Below are 20,497 nucleotides of genomic sequence, written 5' to 3' on the forward strand. Positions count from 1 at the left end.
GTTCATTTGAAAATACTTCTTTTAAACTGCCATTTGCTTGGGTGTGTGTGTGTGTATATATATATATAAAATATAATATTGTGTTGTGTACTTGATTTTAAGTTTTGGATAAAATCCATTTTTGAGTTCTACAACCAAAAATTAAAAATATGTCATTTCTATTTTAAAAAGCTTTAAATGCTCAGAAATAACTTATTTTTTTGAGAAAGTGCTAAACTTGTTTCTAGAACTTTGCTAGCTGCTTTTAGCTTGGAGCTATGCTTTATAGCAATTATAGCCTTCTGGGAAAATGTAGGTTTTAATTAAAGATAGAAAAAGCAAAAAAGAAAGCTAATACATCCTTAACTATAGAGGTATGAATGATGCTGGTGAAATGCATATGAGTACACAAGACCGAATAAACTGTCTGGGGACAATCAATAATACCGTACGTTTAGAGCCTGATCCAAAGGCCATTTAAATAAGTAGAAAGACTCCCATTGACTTCCGTGGGCTTTGGCTCAGGTCCTTCAGCCCCAAGCACGTTGGGTTAGGTATAGTTTTACCTAAACTTATTTTACTTGTGGTTTAAACAAATTTAGGTGAACTCCAGGCATGGCCTGCCTGGCCAAAGTGGATGAGGAAAAATGCTTTGAAGCCCAGTTAGTCTGAAGAAATTTAAAAATATTGTAACAATGTTTCTGGCCTAGCATAGGTGGTGGCACACTGTATTTTCTTTCCTTGGTGGGTAACTCATCAATGAGAGAACACTGATGATTTCTGGAAAATGTAAAAATGTGTTTAAAAAAAAAAAAGTCTTTGTAAGTTTGTGTTAGGAATTAAATTAAACTATGAAATACAGTAACAACAATTTAACTTAGAGATAATTTAATATCTAACAATAAATATCTTGGTAACAGATTAGATTGTTAAGTAAAGATTAACCTACATTTATGTTGAAAAAGAATATAGTTCTGAGGCCACGGATAATCGCGTGCTGCAGTTATTTTTATGTATTTATTTACTTTATTTATTTTAAATGCTGTAGGTTACTCTGTTATTGAGAGAGATCCTTCCGGAAGTGCGTGGTGATAGGTCATCTATTCATAGTAATGAATCACCTTACCGTTTGCCATCAATTCTGAATGACAATGGTGAAATAAAGCACACAAAACACGCTCAATGGCTTGACAGCATTGGTACAAGGGAACAAGGTAACTAACGTTAAAAGATCCACAAAAACAAATGCATTCAAAGTTATTGTCATTCTCAGTGTATCAAGGTATATTTATAAAATATAATACCAAAGTCTGTAGAAAACTGTGTATATTACTGCAGTTCTGATGAATTAACAAATTTCTTTTTTGTCTTTACCTTGGGGTAATACAACGTTCTCAAATGTCCACTAGGAGTAATTATTATTTCTGTTCACTTATTTTAAATGAACATTCTATAATGATTAGATTTCTATTTTTCTTTTTTAAATGTAAATTAGAAATGTAAGCCCTGTGTTGAGCTCCGGCTACCATTTATAAAACAGATTTAGCCATATCAAAATTAGTAAGTATTGTTTACTTCTAAACCCAGATTGGGGAATAGCTTTTTATTTTTTTCCCCCTTCCATTTTCCTATCCATGCCAAGAAAAGCTGCATTGCATTTTCGAAGTTATGAACTGAATATGTTTATAAAAGTCTAGTTAATATCTTTAGCTAAAGAAAAGTAATATAATGTAGTCTCTTGCAATGACTAAAATATGGTAACTTCCTTGGTATGTTTTCAGAGCATTCCTTACATGAAAAACTAAAAGCGACAGGCAATTAGGATGCAGTCCTCTTTACACAGCAAACATAAACAAACTGATTTAGATCTCCTAAATTCATGCCAGTTTGACCCTTGGAGGAGATTTAAACTATTTAATTTTCCAGTGTGATGTGTACTATTGCTCTTGGACTATTGGGCAAGACTGTAGTGTTTATAGGTTTGGGATATTGTTGTTGGTTTTTAAAAAAATCTCATCAGGACATACGTTATTTAAGATATTTGGTTAGCTCGCTGCTTTCGCTGGAAGCTACACAGAGGCACAGTAGCATCATATTTGACTAAAGTTCACAGTAGGCTCCTCTTTTAAGAACCGTAATGGACAATTTAGATCAATAAATAAGAGATAACAAATGTGAAAAATTAAAGGGAATAGGGCTTAAAAGAACAAACCAGTCTGATCATTGTGGCTTTGAAATGTGTTTTCATTATTGTGTGTTCACACACAGAAGTCACAAGCTGGTGTGAAGATGAGAGCAAGGAAGAAAGCTTGGCAGAAAAGATCCCTATTACAGGTAAAAGTAATGGCTGCATAATAGCCTCAAATACAGTATTCAACTTTATTATATAATCAAAACATTGCATTTCAGTGGTTTGTGCATCCACTAATAGTGAGTAAATTCTGTTGTACATACTGAGCACAGAGATTAAACGTAAGATCATAGAGTACACGCTTATGTTAACATAAACCAAGATGGAAAAATAACAGTGCCTATTTAATTCCTTGTAATCATGTTATACATTTAAACCATGTGAATATCCTCTGTCATTTAGCCTTTGAGGTCTTAGTATCGGTGTTACAAAGGTCAGTCTCCATGGGGAAGATCCAGTAATTATATGGCAAACTACAGATGTTTCTGATTTGATTCTTTTCTTTTCTGTAGTAATTGAACGTGGGTATCATTAGAATAAGAGCAGAAAAAACTATGCTAGACAGGAAACTCTGCTTGTGCCTCTGTTATAAAGGCTGTCTGGTAATTTTAAACATTTTATCAATAAGGTTTATCAAGACGTGCTAAGATCTCCCTGTAGCAGATGTATGATGCTTGTTTAGATGGAATTTGAAAAATATCATTACCTTTTTAGTGTTAAGGTATCAATAGCATACTCTAGTATCCAGGACAGAACTCTGGATTTGTAATCTGTCTAAATGTATTACCTTATTTTGTAAAGTGTGGTCTACTTCATTATAAATTCAAGTGTGTGGCTCTGTATTTATGCAGGTGTATACAATCATATGGAGGTGATGAGGCATACATGTGCATATACAATATTTGTTGGTTTTCTGGCTTGGTTTTTTTAAAAAAATATAAAAACAGGAGAATAATGCTTCTGAGGAGATTTTTTAACATTTCTTTTGTGAACCCTGTTTTATAGCTCAAATATAAAGACTTACTCCTTGTATTCCAGGGTTTCACCCTAAGAGTGGTTTCCCTTTATTAAACAAACAAATTAAAGACATAACTTTGACCTTTTTCCACTTTGGAGAGGGGAAAAATACCTAAGTTTACTGGCTTTGTGTGGTGTTTTTCCTCTCCTGTATCCAAACATGGGTTTGTTTTTTAACAGAATAACTGAACTGAATTTTAGAGAGGAAAAAACAAAATACAGTTTAGGAACCTAAAACTTTAACAGAATTAATGTGTAGCCTCAAAATGACAAATGCACTTTGAAAACGTGGGTGGGTGGTTAGTTAAACCTACTAGGATACAAGTTCTGAGTTCACTGTTTCTCCTGCAAAGAGTGGATGATATTACTAACACATAGACCAGTGTAAAGAATGCTCATCTTCTCTATGTAATTACATCACTAATAACTCCTTGAGGAGAGCACAGAATCCTGAATTTGCATCTTAGTAGTTAAAGAGCCTTTCAGTTTACTTTTCGATTTCTTTTCATTTTAAGGTACATTCATTGTGAGGTCTGAAAGAGATGTTGTACAATAGATTCCTCTAACTTAAAGGTGCCTTCTAAGTACTATCCTATTTAAAAGACTCTCTTGATTGGGGTCCAGTCTTGCATACAATTGACCCAAGTGGGGAGTCAAATTGCTAGCATCCAGCACTCCAGGGGACACTGGGTATGTCAAACACTAGATTGCTGTGCCGCAAGAGCAGGCAAAAGCGGACGTGCCTCTTTGTGCAAGCAGAGAACTCCCTCCCCTTACGTTATTCTAATTAAATGTTCATTGTGTCAAACTTAAACAAAAACAAATATTACTATTTCTCTCTTTTGTGAAACTACTGAAAAGCTTTAAGTAATCAATATTCAATTACTAAAATAATGGAAAAATCATTTTAATAAATTGACACCTGTGCTTTACAATCAGTTCATGCTGATTGACACCTTGCTTTCCACGCCAGTTCCGTGGTGATTTCGTCAACTAGTGTTCTGTCATTTTCTAAGAGCATGAGATATGCCATTTGAAAGCTAGGTTACTTCTTTCAGATGCGATACATCTTCAGCCCATGATCTGCCGCAGGTTTCAGTTGGCCTTTGTTGATTTCCTGACCCTTCCGTTAGTTTTTTAATAAAGTACCTGTTTACGTTTTGTCTGTCTGCTTGTCCTTGTACACTCCGGGCTTTGTGGCAACACCTAGCCCACTTGATGCCTGGACTAGAATATTCAGTCTGTTTTTATGAGAAAAATTTTTGAGCTCAGATTAACTTTTTTTTAAATGGTTCATGTCTCTGATACTTTGTTACAGTTTTTCTGTACTACTTATATTGAGTTTAATGCATCTAAGCTCAGTCTTGAACACTCAATGCACCCTTTTCCAATGGGGATTCATTGCAACAAGGTGTTGTTTTGAGACCTTAGAAGCACTTGAGGCTTTGGGGAATCATTGTAGCTCTTGATGGGTTTTTTGCCTTTACTGCCAATGTTGAGTTGGAGGGGCTTCAGCATGTTTTTTATGAAGTCTGTGTTGAAACTTCATGGGTACCTGACAAAGCTCCCGGGCAGTTCTGTTTTATTCCTCTTGTTCTACTTTTGTTCCAGAATGTTCTCTTCACCCTTGCCACCTGGGAAGGAGTGTCTGTTGCTTCAGGAAGATGTGTGACTGCTGTATCCTCTGTCTTGGAGTCAAGCGTGATGTTTATGGGTACTAGTTGTTACCCAGAGATAATCCTTTTTCACATGGAGCACCTTAAGCCTCCCCTAGTGGTAACCTGAAAGTGCTTCATAGGATTCATCTTCTAAACAGAGGCCTCAGTTGTTCTGTTCTGCTGAATAATTGGACCTAACTTCCCAATAGGACCAGCAGATCCACTTCAAATGTGATCTCCTGAGAACCTGAGATCTCCTAAGTGTGTAAATGCATTGATACCATCAGCACATTGCCACGGTAGGGTGATGGTGCTGAGCTTTGACTCAGTTCATGAGGCATCACTTCCATGAAAGTGCCAAATACAGAAGGTACCATGTGGGAGCCAGACACCTTCCGATGCATCACTGTAGAAGCTCTTAACTCCTGCCAGCTCCGAACTGGAACTGCAGGATACTTCTCTCCAGCAAGGTGTAGCAATTGGAGACCAAGTTAAGGAATCTTGATGATAGCTTGTTGAGTGAACTGTTAAGTCTTTTAGGTTCCATAGTTTTAGTATCTCGGAAATAATAGTATCATCGCAATACCATGAGAGCACCATCAGAGATTGCTGGCCAGGGCACAGAAGTTGATTCAGCAACTCAGGCAGTGTCATTCTTGATGCCAAGACCCTTCGGACCATGAGACTGAGAGTCTTTATGCAGCTGGTGTTGATGCTTGGATGAACTGAATCATTAGAGTGGGAGGAGGGTTATGTTTCTGAGGTTAATGAGTGCTCTTTGGACATGGATGAAGCCGTTTTTATCTCCATAGCAAAAGAGCAGCAAAAAAGTGACTCTGCTCTCGTGGGGTTTTTTTCCCCACCAACTTTTAAAGAAGCTAACTAAGACAAATGGACTTCACTTAGTTACTGTCCAGGTACCCTCAAGTGCCAAGACTGATTAGTACCTGGATGAGGAGCCCGCTTTGAATGGGATTGCTGTGACCTCCCATCCTATTCTTCATGACTTTACTGGAGAACTTTTGAAAGGCACCTTGCATCTCCTTCCCTTGTCCTGTTGATTAGGGAAAAAAATACTTTATCTGAGGACACTTCCAGCTGTGTCTTCCATTCCACACACACATTTGTGATTGAGGTAGCTGGTATCCATGGCAGCAGTGTGCCAAAACCTTGAGTTTGATTATGGGATTTGTTTGATTATCAGGTTTACTATTCTGCAGCTACTACCAAGCCTGTGTGATCAAACGGCAGATCAAGCTAGGAAGGATGTTGATCTGTCTTGGCAATAGGTAAAATCATACTTTGGTGTGACCAATATTTGTCAGAGCTGCTTCCAGACCCATCAAGAAAAATTTTGGGCCTGGTACACCATGTTTGCTGGGGCCCCACCCCCTTCCATTTCCCCCCTAGTATACACTGAGCTTTAGGGCTGATGGGTTAAATAACAGACATTACAGATGTTTTGGGGGCCCTGATACAATTGTCACCCCTTCCTATACTACTTATGAGAGCTGGCTGCTTCCTCAGGATTAGCTGCCCAGAAGTATTCATAGGTTTCAGAGTAGCAGCCGTGTTAGTCTGTATCCGCAAAAAGAAAAAGAGTACTTGTGGTACCTTAGAGACTAACAAATATGTCTCTAAGGTGCCACAGGTACTCCTTTTCTTTTTTTTTTTTTTTAGAAGTATTCATGTTTGCAATAGAGATTCAGAAAAACCTTGAGGGCCTTCCGTTCCCTTTAGAACATAAGAATACCCATAGTGGGTCAGACCAATGATCCATCTAGCCCAGTATCCTTTTGCAACAGTGGCCAATGCCAGATGCTTCAGAGGGAATGAACAGAACAGGGCAATCATCAAGTGATCCATCCCGCATCGTCCAGTCGCAGCATCTGGCAGTCAGAGGCTTAGGGACACGCAGAGCATGGGGTTCCTGTCCCTAACCATCTTGGCTAATAGCCATTGATAGACCTATCCTTCAGGACCTTAGCTAATTCTTTTTTGAACTCATTTTGAACTCATTGGCCTTCATAGCATCCCCTGGCAACAAGTTCCACACGTTGACTATGCATCATGTAAAGTAGTACTTCCTTTTGTTTGTTTTAAACTTCTTGCCTAAGAATTTCATTCGATGTCCCCTGGTTATTGTGTAATGTGAAGGGGTAAGGAACATTTCCGTATTCCCTTTGTCCACATCATTCATGATTTTTTTTAGACCTCTATCGTATCCCCCCTTAGTCATCTCTTTTCCAAGCTAAAAAGTCCCAGTCTTTTTAATCTCCATATGCTTAATCATTTGTGTTGCCCTTCTCTGTACCTTTTCCAATTCTAATATATCTTTTTTGAGATGAGGGTGACCAGAACTTCATACAGTATTCAAGGTTTGGGTCTATCATGGATTTATGTAGTGGCATTATGATATTTACTGTGTTATCTATTCCTTTCCTAATGATTCCTAGCATGGTTAACTTCTTTGACTGCTTCTGCACATTGAGCGAATTTTTTCAGAGAACTATCCACGAGGACTCCAAGATCTTTCTTGAGTGGTAACAGTTAATTAAGACCCCAACCTTTTGTATGTAGAGTTGGGATTGTTTACCAATATGCATTACTTTCATTTATCAACATTGAATTTCATCTGCCATTTTGTTGTCTAGTCACCCAGTTTTGTGAGATCCTTTTGTAATTGTTTGCAGTCTGCTTTGGACTTAACTTTGAGATATTAGGCCAAGGTTGCTTTTCAGAAGGACATAAACTAAACCACTCAGTATTCTCTGGGCTCGGAATGTCCTCATCCTTTTCCCATGAGGAAAGGAAAAGGCACCTGCTAAGAAGATGTCCGCATTCAGAGCTGCCCATTACCTCCAACTGTTTTCTCAGGTCCTCTGGCTCAAGAGCAGCAGCAGAAGCCAAAACGGACTAAGTCCCCTTTCTCAAGGCACAAGTGAAGCAAATGGTTTTCGAAGGGCTCCACAGCAGTTAGCCAGTCAGCCATTCTCAGTAGTCTGCTGGAACCTTCATTTCAGAAGGAAGCTTCAAGCTGTCTGCCTCTGATGGGCCCTAGTTATGATGGATGACTCACACTTCACCCTACTTTTCCTCCTGGAAAAACTGTGTGCATATGTCAGGAAGTGATGCTGCATGAAATCAAACTCTCCAAAGAGAGTGCCTCTCTGGGTGGCAAACCCTGCATTGTGGAGAAGATGTGAGCAATTCACATGCCCCTCCATGATAGTAGAAGTGGACTTTTTAAACCCTTCTCGAAAGGAGAAAATTGAAGGTTTTTACATGGAAGGTCATTTTCCTGAGAGCCTTGACTTAAGCTCACAGAGGGCCATGTTATAATACCCTTCTACTAAATAGCTCCTTACTCCACTTGGACTTCAGAGGGACTACTTATGGTATAAGGTACTATACAGCATGAGCAAGCGAATCACAGTCTGGCCCAGAATGAGTAAACTTTCAGGTCTAATAGGAGATATCTAAGAAGACCTGCATCATGGCTGCAGCTGGCTCAGGTCAGATGACTCAGGCTCATGAGGCTAAAAATTGCAGTGTAGTTGCTCTGGCTCAGGTTGGAGCCCAGGCTCTAAAACTCTGTGATGGGGGCAGGTGTCAGAGCCTGGGCTCCAGCCCAAGCAGGAATGTCTACACTGCAGTTTTTAGCCACGCAGCCCAAGGTGGCCAGGCTCCAAGACTCAGTGCTGCAGGTTTTTTATTGCAGTGTAGACATACCTGTAGTGACTGATTCATGTTATATAAGATTGTACAAGAATAAATTGGTGGATGTTATGGATTCATCCTTCATTCTAGTTTCTTTCCTAAAGATTTTCACCTTAGAGTGTCAAATATGAGCTTTGTATTTTTGGGGGCGGAGGCTGCTTTATGAAGCATTTACAAGGCTTGAAATATAAAGAATATTAAATCTGTCGTGCTTGATTTTGTTGGAGGACTGCTTGGAAGTCTTGTTTGTGCCTCGTGAGCCAACTCGGCACCTAATTGAAGGGCCAGTCTTTAATGAAGATAGCTTCTCTCCCAACGGGTTGATTGTGTCTTTGAGTTAAATAGATATTAACAAAGATATAAAGAATTTGAATACAAATGACTTCCTTATTCCAGTCATCAGGTTTTACTTGTTGGCATCTTGAATGTCATAATCCTTCTGTTTTCCAGGCATCTTTACTGTCTTCCTGAAGAAGAAGAAGAAGAAAAGTAAAAACAACCTGAATGTCTAATGTAAGAATAGGCAGAAAAAAAAATCTTAAAAAAAACAAAAAACCTACTTTTTAGGCCTTCCTCATACATCCTAAAGAAGATAAAGGGCACAAATCCAATTTTGTTTTTGCTTTTCACGTTGCCTTTAATGAGCCAATCATACTGCCAACTTTTTTCCTATGCCTGCACATCCTTCCTGGTGAGGTCCTTCTTTGAACGTGAAGTTAAAAGGTTCTGGGGGCTCCAATTGGAGTGGACTAATAAAGGCTTTAATAAGTCTTCCCAACTTTTTGTTTCATTTGATATCATTTCATTAGGAATCACTGTTATGGGGAGGTTCATGTGTAAATGACTGCAAGTTGCATTTTTTTACTGTTGTGCTCTGACAGTCCTGCAGTGGGAAGGTCCGGTCACACATGCTATCTAGAGAAATTTGGGCTGCTAGCCTCAGGGATGTTTTGGTACAAGGCATGCGGTTCTTCCTACGTATGTTTGAGAAACACTGAAAGTCTGAGCTTAGTTTTGACATCTAGGCAGAAATGCCTGTTAGATCTTGTAAGTCTTCTCCCAAGTGTCTTTTTTTTTGAATTGGCCAATCTTTGAAAGTTTTTGCTTTTGTGAGAGCATGTCCTTTAAGCTTTGTCAGTTTATGCTTCTTGTTATGATTAGAGGTATCTTATATCTCTCTTCATTAAAATAAAAAACCCAAACAGATACTTTCAGGTTTCTTTGTTGGGTATTGGCCTGCTTTTGGACACTGTTGAAGTGTTTTATCAGTGTTTTAATGCTGAGGTTTCCTTCAGCTCTATATTCTCCAGAGAGTGAATCCTGTGATTATGGTGGTTGTTTTTTTTTTTTTAAAGGGGAAATTATTTTCCTCTAACTTTGCTTCTTTGAAGGTATCACATAAGATTCTTATTTGTGGACCTATTTCCCATCAGAGTTTCGGAAGTATTCTCACCCTGTGTTTGCGCCTCTCTTCTGTATCTCTCTATCTCCGCCTTTATATTAGGGTAATTTAGTGGTTGTAAAAGGGTACTGGATTGACAACACTCAAAAGTGCTCCCCAAAAAACAGCACAGACAGCAGCTGGGCGCACTGGGGAGCGCACTTCTACCAGGGTTAGGGTAGATAATAGTTTGTGGCAATTTAATCCTTGACTACGCTTTTGAGACTACCAAAAATGTAACCATCACAATCAGTTGTGGTGGTGGAGGTTATTTAGATCGTAAGTTGCATGACTGGAACTGTTTTTTATTTTGTGTTTGTGTAGCACCTAGCAAAGTGGAAACCCAATCAATCCCCCAAGTGCTACTGTAATATAAATAATAGTTATAATAGTATACATTATATATGATCTATAATAATTAACAAGGTAACTAAAGCTGTAAGGTTTGTTAGTGGTTTCTGATAGTGTTCATTTCAAGGGATGATTAACTTTAAAGGTGACTATTTAGATATCAAGATTACGAACTGATATTGATCAAAGCATTCAAGAAAGGAGAAAGATAATCATGTTCGGAAGAAGATCTATTGTGAGTGACCTTTCACTTGGGTACCCCAAGGGGGTGGAGATTGGTGTGTGGACACAGCTTGCTGAAATACCACTGATTTCTCCCACTGTGCCCGTCCACCCCCAATTTGCCTGTGTTTGTGTATAGTTCTAGTTAATATTATTGCACAGTAGTGATGACCCCCATACACACCCTGGCTTTGCTGGTCTAGTTTACAGTTTTATGGTAAGTATGAGTGAGGGTTGGGGAGTGTGTGTGTTTTGCTGAGAGATTGTGTCGATTTGTGCAGGCGGTGAATGAGGGGTGTGTGCTGCGGTGAGGGGCTACATGTGTTTGGGATTATTGTGGGGAGTGGTGGTGATGGTGGGGGTATGTGGGTGGTTTTGAAAAGCTATGGCAGTTTATTCTTTCCCTGTGGTTCTAATCATGTTGTTCTGGTGTCTGCCTGGGGGATCTCCATTTCCCATGTCTAAGGAGGGATTGGCATCAGCCACTTCTGCAGCAGAGTCTCCCACCACCCTGCTCTGTGTGGGACCAGGAATCTGCACAAGGGGAGGTGGCAAGCAGTGAACAGGTACAGCTGGAGGATATGTACTTTGTTCCCCAGCTGGGCCTCCATAGTTACACCAGAAAGGATAGGATAGCCCTAACCTTCCATAGCCCTCCTCCACTTTAAAGTGGGTCTTGGGGAAGCTATCAGTTGAGGAGGTCCTGGTAGTGTGGCTTCATTGGTGTGGCACTGACAGACTGGGGGCTCCAGGGATCCCATGAAGCACAGAGCCTATGGAGGAGTGATCCCTGGCCTCCATGGAATCCCCAAGCATCAGTAGTCTTTGAATTCTGTTGGGGACAGAACATATATCCCACTTCTCCACCCCCCCACTTTACAGAACAATTTGGTAAGAATTCCTTGTGGAGATGCTCTGTTTTCCTCCCTATTTTCCCCTTTCATGGATTTTTCTTTTGTGAAAAGTTATCTTTGGCCATATGGTAATTAAGTATTAAAGTTGTACAATTAAGCACTGAAAAGGCAGGAGAAGCAAAAGTGAATGTGCAACCTTAACTCTGCCCCCTGTGTGTGTGTGTATGCTTAATGGTACTCTTTAAATTGGTAGTTGCATGTTACCTAAGCTGCACACACATTTAAGTCTCTCTCTAAACAAATATTGTATTTAATGGTTTAAGGAAAAAGCATGCCATTACATAATTAAAGACACCATTGTCGTACATATGGTTGAGTGCTCTTTTAAAAAATTTGTTTTTGTTGACTTTTGAATGCTGTTCAGCCTAGTGTTATGTTAGGACAGCTTTTTGCATTTAATAAGGTTAATTTAGGTGAGGGATTTCTGTAGCATGATATCATTAGCGTACTAGAATTAGAGTTTTAGACCAAGAGAATAGCACAGAATTTGGTTTTATGTAGTGTTTCATACTATCCCAAAGCTTGCTTTACTGTACACAAGCTGTTTTACAATACAGTGAATAAGAAACCTATTAGGACAATGATTATGCTGGAAAATATAGTAACCGCTACATGCTTAGCAGTAGTTTACATGTAGCCTTAGATATGATGATCTGTTTTACTGGGGAAGTGTGATTGCCAACACTGGATTATTTTCTAAGGGACAATATTGAACTAAGCCACAGTTCTATAAGGAACAAAAATTAAGTCTCTTTCTGGCTGTTCTTAAAGATTTGCTCTCTCAACAGACCACATAGCCACTAAATCTTACATTTTGTGCCTTTACATTGCATTGGTTACCGATGTTTTGTCACAATGACGAAACACTACAAATGCATATAATTATTACTACTTACTTGCACTGCCATAAACCTTGTCAGCTAGGAATCAAGGCCACATTGTACTAAGCACTTGTATACTTGTAATAAGAGACATTTCCCATAACAGTCTAAAATATTGGCATATGACAAGAGACAGGTGGATTCCCCAAACAAGTACGGGTTAAGATGAGGTATGAGCAAAGTGATCACATTTATATAGTAAACGTCAGTCACAGCACACCAACTGCCTAGTCCCCTTCCCCTCACCCCCCAAATGTTTTGTAGGCATCACAGCAGAGATGAGTTTTAAGGAAGGATTAGAAGAAAGATAATGTAGTGTATTTAGATTTTAAAGGGACTTCTCACATTCGTAACGGGTGGGATGCAAGAAAGTACAAAAATGCTTGAGGAAAACGTGGGCAATGAAAGCTGGTATCGGTAGGGCAAGAGTGGGGATTCATGGCACAATATTGTATTACAGTTGAAAAGTAAGACAAAGCTAAGCTATGAAGGGCCTTAAGGGTGGAGGACAAGTAGTTTGTGTTTGATGTGGTGGAGAAGAGGAAGCCAATGAAGCAATGCAAAGAATGTCTGAACAGTCTGGTGAGGGTGGTAAGAGTGCAGGTGTTGATGCTAGAGCAGTGCAGAAGGCAATACTCAAGATGCGAGATGTTCAAGGACTTGAGTTTTAACAGCATGGGCAAAAAAACAAGGCTGGAATTTTGAAAGGTTGTATAGGAAGATGGAGCAGCAAATAGATATGGCTTGTATGGGTGGATAAAAAGAGATATGCAAGTCCAAGGTGAAGCCCATCTGACAACCCTGATGTAACAAGGAGAGGGGAGGAGATGGGTGGGAAAAGAACAAGGGCTCATTTTTGACTGTATAAAGTTTCAGTTGATGGCTAGACATTATGATGAGATGTTAAAGACTGGCTGAAATGAGTTTGAGCAGATGGAGACAGGTTTGGAGCAGAGAAGTAGATTTGAGTCATCAGGGCAAAGAATGTGGTTGAAGCCATAGTTGCAGATATCCTCCAAAGATGGGATGCAAAAGCTTTAAAGGAGGGAGCCTAGGATGGAGCCATATGGGACTCCCACCAAAAGAGGGAAGGAGGAGATGAGGACCCACCAAATGACACTGAAGGAGTGATGAAAGAGGGAGGAGAACCAGAAGATGGCAAAGTCACAAAAGTCCGCTGCTCCTCTCCCACATTTGCCCCGTGGCATTTAAAAAGTTCCTTTGAACCTGGATAGGTGTCGGGCTTTCCAGCCTTAAATGAGGGATAGTCTCGGTCTAGCACTCCATCCTTCCCCAGCACTCTTACCAAATCTTCTAAGAATGTCCAAAAAGCATATTTATCCTAATGCGTAGTGCTCTCTGACCTGTGGTGGTGACACAATGATGCTAATCTAGAAGTAAAGGTCTTCATGGGAAAATGTGAAGATTTGAGCCCATCCATCCTATTTATATCCTGCAGTGCTTGCTCAATATGTGGTTAAAGCTGATATTAATATCCCTGGCTACTGCTATTAGATGATGAACTGCCAAGACTACTTTTTATTAGAACTTCAGTAGGAGTTAAAAGGTCTGGAAAAGTGACACTCTGACCTGCAGTTAGTTGCCTTGCTAGTGAGAATAGTTAACTGAGCAAACAGAAGTCTTTCCCCCCCCCCCCAAAAAAATCTATGTTCCATGGATGCACATGGTTCTAATTTTCAGCCCTGCCTTCCATATGCGCTCATATAAATCTGAAAATCAGGACTCCGATTTGGCCGCTAACTAGCGGTATGATGTAATGACACCCTCTCAAGTTGCTGCCTTATTCTGCTGAATCTCAGCTTTCATGTAAAAAACAAAACCAAAGGAAGTCTCTAACGGTCATGGTTGCAAAGAAAACTTCAAAAACCTGAACATAGCGTAACAGCAGCCAAGATTTCTCTGAGTCTGCAGAGAGCATGCAGCAATAACTTGGGGAGGTGTGAACTGCCCCAGTCCTCTCAGTGAGTTGTTAGTTCAGATGCCCAGGGGCATTAACTATTTGCATAAGAAAGGAGAGAAGGGCATCACAGATCTGCACCATTTACTGCAAGTGGTCTTATTTTGGTGCCACAGTTGGGGTAGCATTTGGGAGATACCACCACATATTTCCCGCCACCAACTCCAGGAGGCTAGCAGAGCCCATGGGCATATTCACGCCATACTCAGAGGAGCTCAGAGGACATGCCCAATCATAGTTTGCACATCTGCATAACCTACTCTTAAGGGCATTTAATTTGATAGGGTGTAGCTTATTTTGTGGGCAGAGCACCACATTTTGTTTTCCTGTTGGATCTCTGCTGAAAATACACCCCATTTGTTCCCATAAAAGAGGCCATGCCTACAATGTTTGCTGCATGTGCAAGATTTGCTGACCCTAAAAGTTCTTAAGATCATATTTTTAAATTTTTTTTTAAAAGCCACAATCTTCAATCTGTTTTGTTCCCTGTGGTCTTTAGAAATAAAGTGATTCCATTAAGACCTAACTCATACAAATTGGATTAAAATTGTTGTAGTACTTCACTGCTCAAAGAAACATACAAATAAACAACTTAACATTATAAAGCTTTCAAAAATAAAATCTCTTTTCTTGATGTGTGCCTGTCTTGATCCCAGAGCTACTGCCTGCAGCTCAACTGCTTTCACTCTCTTATCCAGGAGCTCCTCTTTTGATCTCCCACGGGTACATGTGCTTCTCTGCATGTGTTCCTCACTCTTTCCCTCATAGCAAAGTTTCTTTTCGTGTCACCAGCTCTTTTGAAAGTGGTCAGACTTCTCCCCGTGAAGTGGCATACTGCTGCCACTAGAACTCCTAGACTTTACCTCCTCTCATCTTCCCCCGTGAATACGATTTTTTCTCTTTTTTTGGCCTCTTTGTTGGAAGTGCAGGACACACTGTGAGGAGGGTTTGTGTATTGTAAATCTGTTAACAGACTTGTATGCGTGATTCAGGTTATAGAAACTGTGTCTGATTATGAAATGCATATCCACTTGTAGGGGGAAAACTGTCAGAGACTTAGAAATTATATTTTACTCTTTCGGGGATAGAATGAAGTTGGTAAGAGTTACAGTTATTCATATTTTGGTTTTCAGTTGTCTCACATAAATAATGTTTAGGTCCCAAATCTCATTTACCGTCAATCGCCTTTACAATACAAAGAAGCCTTAAAGTGAGTGTACTGTAATTTGAGAATCAAGCCCTGTAGTTCAGAAATATTTAAGAAAAGACCTGATTATATTGATGAGTTGGAACTAAATTGGTATACAATTTGTACTCATTGAAGCATAGAGGGGAAGTAAGAGGCATGTAGAAAAAAGCAAACCGGTAAAAGAACCTTAAAATACAAATTTTGTTGTCTATTTAAGTCACAACATTAAGTATTTTATAGAATTTGAGAGGGAGCAGGAATGACCTACCACAACAGAAAGAATTGTAGCCCTCTGAAAATAATCCTAATGAAAGAGGAAGGCAAATAAGTGACCTAAGTAAACAAGACTTCAGGAAAAGGGAAAAGAAAACAATTGAGAAAAAATATACATAACAGTGAGATTTTGCTTAAATTGACACATGATGCAAATACAGCTATTGGAACAGAATCTCAGTACCCCAAAGGCTGTTTTTCTAAAATTAGTTAAAATGTGCAAAAATGCACTAATTGTGTGCAGTTATTTCTACAAATAACTTTCCACCTGTCTGAAGGAGATTGTGTGTTGTACTGTTGTCAGTTCTGCCAAGTCATGAGAATAAAACCTCAAGTGTAAAAACAAATGAAACAGAACTAAAGTACGAGTCAACTCCTTGTTCTGCAGATTGACAGAGGTTAGGACTGATAATGGAATGACATGGACAGGTTTTAAAGAGAGTCCCATGTGGTAATGGGGTCAGGGATGAGGATTTTTTTATTTTGTTTTACAAATAAAGTAAACCTACCCCATGGGAGTGCCCCTGTCCAAGCAATGGAGATTGAATTGGCCAGTTTATTAAAAATGTCAGGGACACATTTTGCTAGTGCATTCTGTTCCAGTATCACTGTACATTTTTAAAACAGATTCTTAAAATGGTATCTCTTTGATACTCTTCGATTGTACTTTCTTCCAAAATATCACAAGAAAAAAACACATAGTGAACAGTTATTTTACAATATACAGTGTTGATTTCAGAGTCCAAGACACCTTCTTGTTCTCGGTTGCTTAAATAATATCTGTTTCCATTGATTTCTGTAAGTCAAAAGTTACTGTGTGGACTACCTTTTAATTAAGTGTTTGCTAAATGTTTACATTTGGTGTTTATACTTACCACAGGTTTGAATATCGATAGCAATAGTTTCAAGACCAAGAAAATCAACAAAATCAGTTCTGAAGCTAGTTTTTCATCTTGTGAAGGAAGAAGTCCTTTGTCAAGGTAAAGTCATTAGACCATTTCATTTCTGAATGGCTTTAACAGAGTAAGAAGTGCCAGTAGAAAATGAATAAAACTCTGAATATGTATTATTTTGTCTGTGACTTGAACGAGGGTTAAGGTTCGTATTTGTGTTTATTCAGTATAACAACCTAAACTTTAGTACACCTTAGAAAATATTTGCACCAAAGTCAGGTATTGTTTTGCAGCTGTTGTTTTCTCATTTTAAGACTCAATTGACATCTCAGTGAACCACAAATTAGCGTGTACAGCTGCTCTCAGTAGGGCTACTTAGAGACCAGACAATAGAAGTTGTCAGGAAAAGGGCAGACATAAAACATAAAGTCTTGAAGAAATAAAGTGGCATGTTTCTTCTTGTAGATGTAGCTGAGAAGTAAACTAACTGTAGCTCAATACGTATTTTTTAAAAAGTATTCGATGCCAGAGTATTTGTTACTTTTCTTTTCCTTTCAAAATGACTATGTTTAATTAATGACCTTGCCTTTTTCTTAAAGGTGCAATTTATCTTTTTAGATTTGTTAAACTGCAGCAGTTCCTTTTGATTCTTTGAGCTGTGTGATCTTAGATGTTCCTTGAATTTGTCATCAGCATGAAATACTAATCAAACAATGGCAGTCAAATTAGTGGTCAAGAAACAGTATAAAATGGAATATAATACAACTATCAACTATCTCCTGAAATTTTAGCTTGGCTTTAGATTGTAATCTGGATGCTTATTAAAACATCACAGTAAGTGGGTTCTGTTAGTATGTGGTTCCTTGTCAGAAAACTGACATTTATGACTGCCGATAAAATACTTTTAAGTATTTTGATGAATTATTTAATTTTATCTATATTTACAGCATGTTTACATCCTTTTGTACTTTGTAATATTCATAATGATTTTATTGGGGACATTAATTGTCATAGGAAACCGTTCCAAGATAATTTTAGAAGAGATCTTAATTTCTTATTTTGTGCTGATTTATATTTCATTTTAAAAATCACAATATTTTCTCTTATTCCAATGCAATAAAGTTAATTCATGTGACATAATTAAGACTTATGAAAAATATTGACAAAGTAGGTGTTTGCTTTTGTTTAAAATAAAACCTTCCATTTTAAGATGATTAAACTTAACTTAATTTCTGTTTGGGAGACTGATACGCTAAGTAAATAAAACCTAATATTATGAAGTGCAAATGAGTTTGTTTTTGTAATTTTTTTTAAAAGCCCCATGTTTATACATTTTGGGTTAGCCCTCTGCTCTTGTTGACTTCAGTGAGAGAAGGATCAGGCCCTTAATGTGATTATTAAAATGCAGGTCTTGGGTCTTTTAAGAAAATATGTACAATTTAATGAACTATGCAAAAATATTTTCAGGCATTAATTTTACTTTGTTTAGCATGTTACAGTGCTGGTTTATAATGTATGTTGGCAACTTTCAACATTTATTTAAATGCTATTCATGTAAAATTCTTTAGTCTTAATTTTACCTTTTCAAATTCACATGCACACTCGGCAGATTTTGGAAACCATTTACTTTGCCTTATAATTTCATGCCTTTGGTCTCTTAGAAGTAAACACTTAAAACTAAATTTCCTGGATTAAGATATTTTTCAAGATTTTTTTCTTAAAGTAGTATCATAAAGTTATTTTCCTGAATAACTTAGAAATAATATTGCCTTTTCAACATAAAGTCTATTAGTAACATTTGCTGCTGGACACTTGACATCTGTCTTACAAAGATATTTGGAAGCGTAAAGTACCCAAAGAAGTATGAAAGAATGGGAAATAGGGAGCTCAGGTGGTTGCTTATTTGTGGTCAGGATGCAGTGACATTTCTTAGATGCTGACATTTAAGGATCCCACTTCTTGCAGTCACTTCTTGTGCTTTATGGCTTTTACAAGAGGTCTCGAAACCAGCACTTGAGAATAAACATAACAGTATAGTACTGCTGTGGTACTTTTTAAACATTCTCCTTTGCTCTATCTTGTCACTGAGCTGATGAGTGACCTCGAAAAAGACCCTGCTGGACCTAAATAAAAAAAAAATGGCTTCCTCTGATGTCCTAGAGACAATAATTATGATGTGCCAGTTAAGCCCAAACTACAGCTGAGGGATTTTACTTTAAAGCAGAGGCTTGGGCGCAAAAATGCATTTATAGCTCTTTGTTTGGCACCTCATTATGTGTGGGCCTGATTCATTAAGTAATTGGTTTGCAGTTGTTTACATGAGTATTAAGGCTTTCTATTCAGCAGCCTTTGAGAGATACATTGTGCAAATGTTGCATGTTATGAATGCAGAATGAGGGGCAGAGGACCAGTCCTATTGGCTAAACACTGCACTCTGTTGAAAAGCAAGAGAAAGAGATTGGGTGCTGCTTTGCATAGCAATGACTTTCTTAATAAGCTTTACAGATTAATACACACAAGCTATAAAAGATGCAAAGAGATACTCTTAGCACATTTATACATGCTCATTTCACTATTATGGTACTGGAGATGGGAAGAATTGAGTTCTTTTATATTCAGTTTTTCAGTGCAATGTCTTCAGTGCATGAGACTTAATAGAATCCGATATTTATTGTATTATAAATCATGGGGAAGTAGGCAGATCTGCAACAGTTTATTATTAAAGATTCTTTCAATGTAAATCTTTTTCTGCTATTGTATTTCCTACAGCAAAATCATTTTGTGGTTGAGTGGGGATGAAAGGCATAATGTACGAAGGAGTGAGTCTTAATAGGAAGCTGCTCTCTGAGTAAAGACCACTTGTTCCCTTTTGTTCAGAGGTGCATGCCATAGCTTCCTCTTCTCCCACAAATATTGTCCTGTTTTGCCTTAGCTATAAAACTATTTTCCCTGGATTCATTTACTCTACCGAGAATGTTTAAACTGCCTGAGACGTAACTTTAATTTGAAGAGTATAATATTTTGCCGAAAGAAAAGAATGTGTTAAATAATATAATTACTTGGGAGAAAAGGTCATGACTGAATCTCTCTAAAGCAGAGGGCAGAACACGATGTGTGTGGGTGGCATTTTGTAGTCTTGTAGCAATAGAATCAGCCAGTGGAGGTCACTAGCATTCTGGATAATTCTGTATTTTGATGCGGGCAGTTTATTTTTCTTAGGCTTATTTGCTTTGTCACATTTCAGAATGATCTGAAGATTAAAGATAAATTGTAGACTAAGAAATAAGATTTTTAATTTGTCAGCATATAAACACTCTCTAAAGTATTTTTAATTGTGATTAAATTGTATTCTAGAAGTAGTCTGTTATATTCTGTACAAACTATTTCTTAAGCCAAAGATGCATTTTTATTAATTTTGTGTTTATTCTTAGTGAATAATCTGCCAATTGCAATTCATCCTCTTAATTATTTTATAAAGAAGTATTTAATAATGAGGGAGTAACTAATATGCAATCTTAAATGCCACAGCATATTGTATTGTAGGTAGTCAGTTTGACCATCAGGGGGCACTCAGACTTTGCTAAATTAAAACAGCTTCCAAATTTCATCTGCTTTTTCAAGTTGTTAATGTGTACTATTTTGAGGCCCTTAATTCCTGTTTTCTTAAGTTCTTGTCAATTTTTTAATTGATTTGTAAGAAAATTATTTTTGTCTGAAGTTCTAAGGAGATGCTACAGAGTTCAGGTATGAGGTTAAGTGTATATATTTTCTAGAAAGTTTACATGGACTT

General features: G+C 38.1%; 1 protein-coding gene across 9 annotated transcripts in view; it reads left to right on the forward strand.

Annotated features, from left to right (window-relative positions):
• KIZ (kizuna centrosomal protein) overlaps nt 1-20,497 on the forward strand; it is a 97,985-nt gene that overhangs the window by 68,281 nt on the left and 9,207 nt on the right. For 7 of the 9 annotated variants that reach the window (XM_073339793.2, XM_078852372.1, XM_073339794.2 and 4 more), the window contains 3 exons: nt 1,028-1,193; nt 2,248-2,313; nt 16,695-16,794. In XM_073339793.2, the coding sequence (XP_073195894.1) occupies nt 1,028-1,193; nt 2,248-2,313; nt 16,695-16,794 (332 nt within the window). Of the gene's footprint in view, nt 1-1,027; nt 1,194-2,247; nt 2,314-16,694; nt 16,795-20,497 lie in introns of those variants that run through there. The other 2 variants (XM_078852370.1, XM_078852373.1) reach the window with 2 other exon arrangements.

The sequence above is a fragment of the Lepidochelys kempii genome, chromosome 3, assembly GCF_965140285.1.
Source record: "Lepidochelys kempii isolate rLepKem1 chromosome 3, rLepKem1.hap1, whole genome shotgun sequence".
NCBI classification, from domain to species: domain Eukaryota; kingdom Metazoa; phylum Chordata; order Testudines; family Cheloniidae; genus Lepidochelys; species Lepidochelys kempii.